Here is a 12,926-nt window from a genome sequence, read left to right on the forward strand (position 1 = left end):
GAATTTTCTTCTTTTTCTTTCTTTTTCCTTTTCTTCTTTTTCTTTCTTTTTCCTTTTCTTCTTCTTCATTTGTGGTCTCTCTCCAATTGTGGCTGCTTCACAAAATATCCCCCACTACTCCCTTGAAAAGATGAGAGTCATATATATTCATTATGGTTGTTTCCCCTTTTCCTTTCATGGCTCCCACGTGGGCCTTTTTTATTTCCTTCTTGCTTCTTTGCTTCTTCTCTTTGTGAACCAATGGACCCAAGTGTAAGCAAAGCCCACTACTAATTACGTAGCACCTAGTCCATTTTAAAATAAGTCCAAAAAACTGAGTTGGATAAGAAAAATTTTAAGTTTCCCACATGGGCCTTCCAAACAGCTGGCTGGTAGAATGCGATGTTGCAGCAATGTTGTAGCATTCCCTCATCTTGAATCCATTTCAAGCTTCAATTTCTTTCAAAATATTCAAAACTCTACCAACCACCTGCCAAGATAAAATTCTACAATTTAGGATATATTTTTCCAGCATTATACTAATATTTAATATTATCTTATTATATTTAATATTTGACAAAATTAAAATATATACACTACAAAACACCCTAAACCACTCTTTTCTTGATAAAAATACAGGTTCAAAGCATTAAAATAACTCTAATTCCTAGAGTTATCAGGCATTTCGCGCATGTAGGTGCCTCGCAAGGTCACCCCTCGCACCTAACGTCGCATCTCGCGTCGAAGGTCTCACAAGGCACACGCCTCGCCTACGAAGCATTGCCTCGCGTCGAGGGTCTCGTGAGGTCACCCCTCACACTTGGCGTCGCGTCTTGCGCTGAATGTCTCGCGAAGCACACGCCTCGCCTTGCGGCGAGGGTGTCGCGAGGTCCCCTCGTACGCGGCGTCGCGTCTCGCGATGAGGTTCTCACGGAGGTGCACATCTTGCCTATGATGGCGCGACTCACACCAAATGTGTTGCAAGGCCACCCCACTTACCCAGTCTTGCACCTTGCGTCAAAGGTCCCATAAGGCACAACCTCGCCTACGAAGCCTCGCTTCGCACCAAGGGTCTCGCGAGGTCATCCTTCACTCCTGGTGTCACATCTCGTGCTGACTGTGTCGTGAGGCACATGCCTTGCCTACGATGTCGTACCTTGCGCAAAAGATATCGCGCCTAAGGTCCGAGAGGCCCCTCACGTCTCATTTTCATAGGGTCGTCTCGCAAGGTCCTTGCCTCCCAGGTATCTTGGAACTGTGTCATCCATGATAACATATAAGGATTTCAATACTTGAAGCTCATAGGAATAAGGTACCTTGTGAGGGTGAAAACCTACGTATGACTCGAGGAGCTTGTACAGGTACATAATGCATCTACAAACCAAGAGGAGTTAGAGTACGGACACGATGTCCACGCTAGACAAGTAGTGGCAGTACAAGAATGGTACATAGTAAGGACTCCCCCAGCATGCCTATGAGGTTCGTAGTAGTGGAGGTACGACATGGTACCAAGGCATGGGTACTTTTGTAGACCCCTGACATATACTAGAGCCGACCACCACTCCTCCAACACCACTACCACCTACAGCCTGGATATATAACTCTTTGTCCGTTCGGGACCACAATGTACCAAGAGCCATTAGAGCTCACCTATAAATAGGACCTTACTTCGTCATTGAAAGGGGTTGAAGGATTCTGGTAACACTATGCCATTCTAAGAGCAATATACAAGTTTTCTTCCCTTGTTCTTATGCAATTTCTCTCTAAATTTCTATAAGTTTTTCTAAGTTTATAAATTTCTTATTAAGCCTTTAAGTTTTCTGACATTAATTCGTTGACGAATTCTTACCATCAATATATATATATATATATATATATTTATACTTATTAAATAAGTGGTGCTCGATTATAATGAGAGCAAATAAGTGCCTATGAATAAAAAGTATGTGAGACATATTTATATACGTCTCACTGTTATTACCATAATTATTCATTATTATGCACTCCGAAATACACCTACTTGCTATTATCTTTTATCTACTTGCTTGTACTATTGAAGCCCTAGCTCATATTTTTCTCTATTGGTTTCATGGTCAAAGAAGTGAAGAATATACGTATGTATTGTGTTGTGTTGTGTTGTCTTTTTTGTTTATTTATTTATAAATTTTTACCTGTGGATCGAATAAGGGATGTGGTTTTGGGAAGATAGAACTTCATTATTAAACTATATTAAACAGTTACAATAAAAGTCTAATAAAGTCTCAGCAATATAATAATAATAATAATAATAATAATAATAAGACTGTGGAGAGAAATATACAAAATCATATTGATTTTTATTTCTTTGGGATGAAACAATAATCTGGTAATTAATGGAAATAATCTTGTTTCAATAATAACAATAGCCTTGGTAAAGACCGCGGGAGGTCTCAATATTAATTTGTATTATTGCTAACTAATTTATACTATGTTTTTTTACATTAGGATTGGCACTATAAAAGGAAAAAGAGAAATATTGATGTCAAAGTGTCAATTGTCAAAGAATAGGTATTTTTTTGTGATTATTTGGTTAATATTACTCAGATGATGAGTCGTAAACATATTTATTGCTGAAATTATTTGCTGAAATAAATTAGTGCTGAAATAAGTGATTATTTTGTGCATATTTGTCATATTGTTTTTGCTGAAATATTGTTTTTTCTTTAATGCTTTTTATTTTCAATAAGTTGTGTTAGTTTGGTTTTTTGAATTGTAGACAATAAACTCAAGGACAAGACAACAACAAATGGGAAGATCAAGACACTCACTGTTATTGTTGATAGATTCAAGTTTTTTATTTTGTTTAAATTTCTATGAATTATCTAGTTGCTATAATAGATAACTGGAATAATTTTATTACTTTTGTTTGGAATTTGAATAATTGTAATATTTGTGTTGTTAAGTATTTACTGGTAGTAGAAACTACCAAGACATAATTTTTTTCATTTTAAGTTTTAACTTGATCATCTTTTTAAATGAATTGTAACCCAATCTAACTATTAATGTAATTAGTAAGGTTGAGTTATATATTAAAAATATTTTAATTGGGTTAGAATTCTCTATGTGGATGTAATTGGGTTGGCTCATTCTAATACCCCCAACCCGGCCAACCCATCCCAGCCCTAGCAGCCGATCAATTGAAAAGTGCTACATAAATCTGTACCCACATTTCAAGCAGAATGTTAAAAATGTCATTCTTTAGTTGTATGATGAGATAAATAAATTCTATTTATTTTCTTATTTCAAATTTTGAGATAAATAAATTATTATTACAAAAAAAAAAAAAGAGAGAGAGACGAGTTCTCGCTGTTGTAACCTTGCCTCAATCAGGACAACAGATTCTTTGCATAGTAAAACTTGCTCTATTCATATCCGTAGTCTAAATTTGTCCATATTCCAAGCTCTTCTGGCAACTTAATGTCACCCAAGGTTACTAGCCTCAGCTTTGTATAGAGATATGTACACGAACACATAATTTGTCAGTACACAAACTTTAACTAAAGAGGAAATTAGGTTCAAGCTTGAAACTTTACACAGACAAATAAAAGAAAACTTTAAACTACCAAGGCACTCCTACCAGTAAGAAATTAGCCCCAAAATACTACTAGACCTAATGTCATCACTTTCTCTTTGGTTTTTTACTAGTTCTTTCTGTGTCTTTGGCATGATGCTTTGACATTTTGTCATCGATATTAGAACTCACTGAAGAATCACCATTCATCTTCCTAGGAGAGCGGCGGTTCTTTCGCCACAATTCCTCTCTTTCCATTGCTGTTGCATGGACCTCCTCAAATCCTCTCTTAAGCGTATGAAAGACCTGTTGTACCATAGTTGCAGCTTGAGCAGCAGCTGAAGCACCAGTTGTTCTCGAGAATGTAGCCCAATCAAACTTGCTTTGGTTTTGTGTATCTGAACCATTAAGCCCTCCAGTTCCTGCATTTTGAGAGGCAGAACTTTTCTTTTTTGGATTAGATGTCTTTTTAGTAGCTTTTTGCTTAATTGACTTCTTTTGTTGCTGCAAAGATTTTGGTGACTTCAAGCCATTAGGAGGCAGAGTTGTTTCTACTGCAAGAAATGGCTCATGACAATCGTAGCATTGGAGCTTATGATTAAGATAAAATCTGAGAAATTTGTAGTCCTTCTTGCAGCGATGGCATGCTGTCCAAAAAAAGGTATTGGAATTTTGCATCTGACTTGAAGGAGTTGAGTGATCTGCTCGAATGGTACTTTTCAAAGGACTTGTGCTAGATTCTGTATTTTTTGTGGAATTTATCTCTGTCTTGTGAGTTGAGTGACCTGCTGGAGTGGTACTTTTCAGAGGCCCTGCACTAGATTCTGTATTTTTTGTGGAATGACCTGCTGGAATGGTACATTTTGGAGGACTTGTCCCAGATCCTGTACTTTTAGTAGAATTCACCCCTGGTTCACAAGTTGAAGCAGGAGTTGGGTGGCCAGCTGAAGTCGTACATTTGGGAGGTCTTGCTCTAGATTCTGTATTTTTTGTGGAATTTACCTCTGGCTTTTGAGTTGAAGCAGGAGTTCCGGAGGAGTCACCTGCTGGAGTGGCAATTTTTGGAGGCTTTGCCCTAGAGTTTCTAGTTTTTGTGGAATTCACCCCTGGTTTACAAGTTGAAGCAGCAGTTGAGTGGCCTGCTGAAGTGGTACACATCGGAGGACTTGCACTAGATTCTGTATTTTTTGTGGAATTTACCCCTGCCTTTTGAGATGAAGCAGGAGTTGAGGAGTGACCTTTTGGAGGGGCAGTTTTTGGAGGCTTTGCCCTAGAGTTTCTAGGTTTTGTGGAATTCACCTCTGGCTTATGAGTTGAGGAACCTGCACAAGTGGTACTTTTCGGAGGTTTCGCCTTAGATGTAGTAGTTTTTGTGGAATTCGCCCCTGATGCTGCTGATCCATTTGCACTTGTATTAGAAATTTTTTGACTCATTGTTGAGTTCCTCTTTTGGTCATAAGCTACTCTCTTGGCTTTATCAGACAACAAAGCCCATGCTTGTGAAATAAGCTTAAAAGCGTCATCAGCTCCTATGGACTTGTTCTTATCAGGGTGAAGCATAAGAGCAAGCTTCCTATACTGTTTCCTAACTGTCTCATCATCTGCTTTTTGATCCACACCAAGTATCCCATACCAATCAGCCTCTCCACTTATCTTGTTCTCAGCAGAAATATATACATCGAGCGTTGATAACATTTTGGGGATACCTTCAAGTCCAGGAAATAAAGTTTGTGCCTTCAAAGCAAACCTTTTTGCACCCATAATGTCCTTTGCCAAGAACTTCTTTTCTGCAATCTCTTTAGCCCTAGCGGCCTCATCTTTATTGCACTCCATTTTCCACGCCAATCTTCGTGTGCTTATTATAAATTTAATGGTAACAGCCAGCAAGCAGCTGGTTGATCTAAATATAAACAGCTATCAAAGAGCACTCTAAAAGTTCCATGTTCTATCATTCTTCAATTGATTTCAGTGGTAGAAAATCCTATTGGGGAAAAAACCTATTAAAAATTAGACACTACTCGTCAAGAAATAAATAAACAAAAAAAAAAAGAAATAAACATTTCAAATCCAAATGACAAGAAAAAGCATAATAGAACCACACCACAAATGCATTACAGAATGAATACAGAGCTGTTCTTTCAGATTATAATTTCCTCCATACAATTATGACATAAACAACAAATGTAAGGAATTCATTTAAAATATTATGACACAAAAATGCAATTTACAACATAATTCTTATAGTCATGTTCTTTCCTCCAAATGTTAAATTGAATGCTAAGCTAGAATTAAACTAAATGAAAATGAATAAAAAAACCAAATTGAAACAGCATCATCCATGGGTCTATGATAGTCAACTCAAATTCAACCTAAAAGAAAAATGGTGTTGAATTAAGATATCACGTAATGAAATCCTAAACCCTAAATACATTCAAGTGAAAAACACAGAACAGAACTGTGTTACATTACCATAGTATATGTGTTCTCTTGGCTGAGAAATAGGGATCAAAAAAGAGAAAACCAAGTTCAGATCTCCATAGCTCCATCACTATTTTTTTCGCCTCTTTTTGCACAACCTTTCACACTCAAATTTAAAATTCCCGAAACTGAACCATTTGTGAGAACTTCTTAGAACTTAAAAAGAGTTTCAAATTTCCAATTAAGGTAAATCACAAATTTAAAGTAAAGTTACATAGGCACGTCCAATATCATGTCAAAATACACTTCCTATACCAATCTATATACAATTCCCTCCCTAGAATCCAAAACAATGACAGAAACTCTCCATCTGTTACTGGAAATCAATCTCCAGCAGAAATGTTAATGTTTTCGACTACATTTTCATTTCAACTACCCTTATCATCAGTAAAAAGAAAATAATATTAAGAACCTGACAGTAAATAACATTTCTACCCCACGTAGATGACCCCAATATTACAGTTTTTGCGCCTGTGCTGTCAAGCACGACTTCTAAAGTTCACTCATCTCCACATATATTGGCCGCAAAGTAAAAAAAAAATGCTTTCTTCCTTCGTTTTCAGCAATTCTTAGGATCATTTTTGTACATATTTAAAACCATAAAATCGTGGAGGGAAAAAATTACATGCAAGCAGCATCTGAGAAATCTGTAAATTGCAAGTCTACTAAAAATTTACAATAAAATAATACGAACTAAGTAATGAACTCTCAACTAAAGAAAAACACATTATCTTAAATAGAGTGGAGAAAGAGTTGAATCACAAAAGACACAAACAAACACTACAATGGAGAGGTTTCGTCCCATAAAGAAAATATTTCAACCGAGATTCCAAACGTTGAATATGCTCAAACGGGTTACACTTAGACTTACCATGTTATGATACGAGTGGTGGCGGATTGGGGATCTGGGCGGAGGGTCGCACTGGCAGTGGCGGGGACCGATGGGAGTCGTTGTAGGGCGGAGCTGGTGGTGCCCGTCCGGCAGCAATGTCAAATTTGACAGAAGCAAAGTGAGAAAGCAAAGTATTCTTTCATAATTTATTCTAGGGTTTTCTCCTTTACTCATTTTTCATTACGACACGTTTAGTAATATGTAATCATAGTTGGACTAAATTAATTGAGAAATAAATGAGACTAAAATATGACTAATTGGCTAAAATGGTATATTTTTATACAACAATTTGCACTTAGTTTTTAGCTGAATAACCTTTTTTATTAATGAAATTGTGTTATTACTTATTTTGCCTTTAAAATAAAATAAGAAAAATTGGTGGAAATAACCTATTTTTATGATGTATTTTACACTATTACAATTTTTAGTTAATTGAACTCTTTTATTAATGAAACTTTGTTATTGCCTTTTTTGCCCTTAGAATAATATAATATTAAATTAAAACAAAAAAACCCTAAAATTATCTTCTTCTTCCTCACTCATCTCACCCACCCACCCACAACCGCCCTCCCCCATCCCGCCGTCACCACCACCATCACCACCACCTGGGATAGTCACTGGGGACCACTGCCCTTCACAACCACCACCACGCCTCTCCACAAATCTGGCCAACTAGCTTAGTTTATATGAATTTTTATTAAAAATAAGATTTGATGTTGTTTTTGTGGATTAAATGAGTAAAATTATTTTTTTTAGTAAATTGAAAGTATTAGTAAGGAATTGAGTTTATTTCTGGAGTTTTATGGAGTTTAAAGCTTGAAAATCTGAAAATTTTAATGGTGGTTTTGACCATTTTCGGGGATAGAGAAACCCAGAGTTTTTTGACAACCTGTCTAATTTTTCGACAGGTTGTCTGATATTTCAGACTAGTTGTCTAAATTTCAGACTAGTCATAGTATATTTTCGACCACCAGTCTAAATTTTAGACCACATGTCGAATTTTCAGACAACATGTCATTTATTTCGACCACTTATCGAATTTTCAGACAGACTGTCGAATTTTCAGACAGGGCGTCGAATTTTCAGATTTTAATTTTCTTATATAATATTTTAATTTAAGTAACACTAATAATTTATATTTGTTTGTTTTTCGTATTTTTTTATTCAGATGTCATCGAAAAACATTGTAATATTATATGATGGATTATGGAAAAAGAATGAAGACTCATGGAAATAGATTTCAAATGGCTCACGATCAAGATCAAGTTTGGTTCAAACTAACCTCACTTTTGAGGAGTTAGTTGAACATATTTATGAAGTTACAGAAATCGATCGCAACTTCTTCGATGTAGAATTAACTTACAAGGTAACGACGATGGTGAATATTGAACTGATTGCAATAAAGAATAGTAAAGACATTGCTAGTTTCTTTATATGGAAAGAGCGTGATCTGATTCCATTATGTGTGAGTTTGATAAAGAAGATGGAAAATACACTCACTAAGGATAAACTTGTTAGTAATATTGATTCTACTGCAAATGTTGATTCTATTGCAGACATTTCTAGTGATGATGATTTTGATGATGCTGGTTTAAACGATGATAATGATGTTGGTTTAGAAGAAGAAGAAGAAGAAGAAGAAGAAGAAGATGATGATGATGATGATGACACATACGGTGATGTTGAAGAGGGGGAAAGAAACAATATTAATGATGATCTTGTTGAGGTACATTTGAATGTCTCATGTCATGAAAATAGAACTTTTGATGATTTCTTTGATGGTGCATACATATGTAATGTTCTTGATTCTAGTTCTGCACCTAACACTATTGAAGAAAACCATGGTCCACTTCCTCATGTACGCCATGATGATCATTGTAATGAAACAAGTCATGTTGGTAGTATACCAAGCTGAAATGCAACAAGTATTGTTGAAGAGGTATTATTGTGTTAGTCAATATTTTGTAGATAAGAAAGAGTTGAAGATGAAAGCACACATGCTTGACCTTGCCATTGATATTAAATGAATAGGGAACAAAACGAACACAATTCATCAACAAATTAACCCAAGGTGTGGCAAAACCAAGTTTGAGCATGACGATCTCTAAGAAAGACCATTCAACTCGATCATATGTCTTACTCATATATAATTTCATTACTGAAAAACATTTCTTTCCCTGGTTAAGTGCACGTAAGTGCACATGTGGTCTAAAATTAAAGCAAATTATGCAATGAATGTCCCAAAGTAGAGATTTGTATTTTTCATTTAAAGTTCTACGATTCGATGCAATATTATTTTGTATGTATGTGATTTTGATGCTTCAAAATAATCCTAAAATAGTCAAACCTACTACTTTGGATGGTTGAAATGATATCATGACCTTTCTTAGTAGTTTTATTAGGATATCCACCACTCAATCCTTAATCATCAAGTGATGGTTGGTTAACAAAATTTTATTTGAAAAATATTAATTATAATCCAATAATGATGATATGCACTTTATTTAGCTTTAATTATTGGATCTTTTTTTTTTGGAAATTTTGACAATTTTAGACTGGCAGTCGAAATTATCAGACAAACAGTTGAAATTTCAGACAACCTGTCGAAATTTTGAAATAGGCAGTCTAAATATCAAGTTGCATGTTGAAATCATTAGACAGGTAGTCGAAATTTTGGACAACCTGTTGAAATATTGATACAAGTATTCTAAGTTTTAGACTGTATGTCGAAAATGGTACAGAACCTCTCAAAATTAATAATAACCTGTCGAACTATAAGATGATTGAGTGTCATGAGCAACTCCTAACATCAACAAATCCCACCTTCTCTCAAGAAATTCCACTAACTTCAAAAGACCTTCAAGAATTTCCTTAAGTGTGTTCTTTAGAGTGACCAAAAGTGAGAGTGAGAGGGGATGAACGTGAATCTGCTAGAGTTTAGCCCAAAGCCTCACCTTGACTTATTCCCCAATCCAAAAAGGCCTTTTTGCTCCTAAGAAAACTCAATCCCAAAACCAAACTAGTCTGAAATATCGATAGCTAGTCTCAAATATCGACAGCCTATCTAAAAATTTCGACACCTCGTCTGAAATTTTGACAGCCTGTCTCATACTTTCGACACCTCGTATGAAGTTTCGACAACCTGTCTAAAACTTTCGACAAGCTGTCTGAAATTTCGATAAGTTGTCTGAAATGTTTGAAATGTCCAAAAAGGCTCCAATAACACAATAAAACATCATATATCTTAATTAACATTTTATAAACTTAAACAAAACTTAATCTTAATGAGTGGTAAATGTTTCCTTCAAACTACTATGATGATCAACTATTATGATCAATGGATCTAATGGATTCTAATATTTATCAAACTACTATGATGATCAAGGATTGGGTGATAGATATTTTATTGAGGTACTACTATAATATGATTATCTTTATAGTATTAGAACAACACTTTATCATGTAGAATTAGATCTTAATTATACATTTTTGACAATTAGTAGTGAGTTTCAACAACTTGTCTAAACATTTCGATAAGTAGTCTCAAATTTCGACAGCATGTTTAAACATTTTCACAAATTGTCCAAAAAGTTTGAAATGTACAAAAAAGCTCAAATAACTATATAACGATATATATATTAATTATAATATCCTAATTAACATTTTATAAAGTTAAACATAACTTACTCTTTATGAGATTATGATGATTACAGATTGAGTGGTACATATTTCAATCAAACTACTATGATGATCAATGATTGAGTGGTAGATATCCAATTGAGGTACTATTATGATGATTATCTTCATAGTATTAGAACAATACTTTATCATGTAGAATTTGATCTTAATTATACCTTTTTGACAATTAATTGTGAGTTTTGACAACCTGTCTCAATTTCGACAGCATATCTAAACATTTTCACAGGTTGTCCAAAAAGTTTGAAATGTACAAAAATGCTCCAATAACTATATAACAATATATATATATATATATATTAATTATAATATCCCAATTAACATTTTATAAAGTTAAACAAAACATAATCTTTATGAGATTATAATGATTACATATTGAGTGATACATATTTCAATCAAATTACTATGATGATCAATGATTGAGTGGTAGATATGGTATTGAGGTACTGATATGATGATTATCTTCATAGTATTAGAACAATACTTTATCATGTAGAATTAGATCTTAATTATACCTTTTTGACAATTAGTCATGAGTTTCGACAACTTGTCTAAACATTTTCGACCATCTGTCTATATATATCAACATGTTGTCTTATAATTCAACAACCTATCTAAAATTTTTGACCACCTGTTTGTATATTTCAACAGGCTGTGTTATGTTTAGACAATCTGCCTAAATTTTTTTACCACCAGTTAAAATTTTTGATATGCAGTCTAAAACTATCAACAACCAATTTCAATATTCAGACAACCTAGTTAAAACATTACATATCAAACCAAGTCCAAAATATGAAATCACACAATATTATCAAAACATTACATTTCAAACCAAGTCCAAAATAAATAAAAAAATAATCATTTCTTGCATGTGGTTTTGTCGTGTCCATAACATCCACAATCGGAACACTTCCATTGCTTTTTTTCCCCATCAACATCAGAAACCTTACCCTTTACTTTCTTTGGTGACGATTCAAGTGCAAAATTAGTCTTCTCCTTTCGAAACTCTCATCTCGAATGAATTCTTTGGTCTCCCTGGAGGAATTAACTTCACTGGTTTGATAACAACTTGAGATTTAACCTCTCATCTCGAAAAAATACGACTACTGGTCTGAAATTTAGACAGCTGGTCTAAAATATCAGACTTCTTATCGAAAAATTAGACAAGCTGTCAAAAAATTATGGGTTTCTCTATCTCGAAAATGGCCAAAACCACTATTAAATTTTTCAGATTTTCAAGCTTTAACCTCCATAAAACTCCAGAAATAAACCTAAATCCTTACTTATACTTCCAATATACTAAAACAATCATTTTGCATTTTAAATGTACAAAAACAATATAAAAAATCTCATTTTTCATAAAAATATAAACCAACCTTTTGAATGGGTGGTGGCCGGATTTGTGGAGAGACAGTGGCAACCGATGATGAGCAGTGTTCGCCGGCAGTGGCAGTGGCAAGGTGCAGTGGTCACCGGTGGTGGTGGTAGTGGCAGTGGGATGATAGTGGGTGGTTGTGGATGGGTGTGGGTGGATGGGTGAGAGGAAGAAGATGATCATTTTTAGGGTTTTTGTTTTAATTTATTATTATTTTGTTTTAAGGGTAAAATGGGTAATACAAAAAAATTCATTAATAAAAGAGGTCATTTAGCTAAAAATTATTGAAACTAGGCCAAAGTGCAAATTGCACTATAAAAAGAGGCTATTTTACCAAGGAGCCCATAAAATAATGCTAAAATAAAACAAAAATCCTAAAATTATCATTCTTCTTCACTCATCTCACTCATCCTTTCACACCCATCCACAACCACCCACCCCATCCCGCTGCCACCACCACCTCACCACTGGCGGCCACTACCCATCACAGGTCGCCACCCACGTCTCTCTATAAATATGGTCACCATCTACATTCTCAAATACTTAAAGGTTAATTTATATAGGTTTTTATTAAAAATGAGATTTGATGTTGTTTTTTGTATATTAAAAAAGTAAAATGATTGTGTTTAGTAGATTGAAAATATTAGTAAGGAATTAGGTTTATTTCTGGAGTTTTGTAGAGGTTAAAGCTTGGAAATATGAAAAAATTAATGGTGGTTTAGGCCATTTTCGAAGATAGAGAAACACATAATTTTTTGACAACCTGTTAAATTTTTCGTCAAGATGTCTGATATTTCAAACCAGCTATCTAAATTTCAGACCAATCGTTGTATATTTTCGACCACCCGTCTAAATTTTAGACATGTTGAATTTTCAGACAACATGTCATGTATATTTCGAACACTTGTCGAATGTTTAGACGAGTTGTCGAATTTCCAAATTTTTATGATTTTCGC

At 34.6% G+C, this 12,926-nt stretch overlaps 1 protein-coding gene across 2 annotated transcripts; it reads right to left on the reverse strand.

Moving 5' to 3' along the window:
* Positions 1–3,357: 3,357 nt before the first annotated feature.
* Positions 3,358–7,086, reverse strand: LOC133824078 (J protein JJJ2-like). Of its 2 annotated transcripts, none has more exons than XM_062256945.1 (2): positions 6,879–7,086; positions 3,358–5,510 (listed from the first exon to the last, which is right to left on the reverse strand). In XM_062256945.1, the coding sequence occupies exon 2, from the start codon at positions 5,360–5,362 to the stop codon at positions 3,638–3,640; it is 1,725 nt and encodes a 574-aa protein (XP_062112929.1). In that variant the 5' UTR covers positions 5,363–5,510; positions 6,879–7,086; the 3' UTR covers positions 3,358–3,637. The 2 variants fall into 2 exon arrangements, with proteins under 2 accessions (XP_062112929.1, XP_062112928.1); XM_062256944.1 differs by having other exon boundaries at positions 3,358–5,526.
* Between the last annotated feature and the right edge of the window lie 5,840 nt (positions 7,087–12,926).

The sequence above is a fragment of the Humulus lupulus genome, chromosome 3 (genome assembly GCF_963169125.1).
Source record: "Humulus lupulus chromosome 3, drHumLupu1.1, whole genome shotgun sequence".
NCBI lineage: Eukaryota > Viridiplantae > Streptophyta > Magnoliopsida > Rosales > Cannabaceae > Humulus > Humulus lupulus.

What these genes read in the sequence shown, in the direction of transcription:
- LOC133824078 (XM_062256945.1), bottom strand. Translation starts at nt 5,362, where the DNA reads ATGGAGTGCAATAAAGATGAGGCCGCTAGGGCTAAAGAGATTGCAGAA.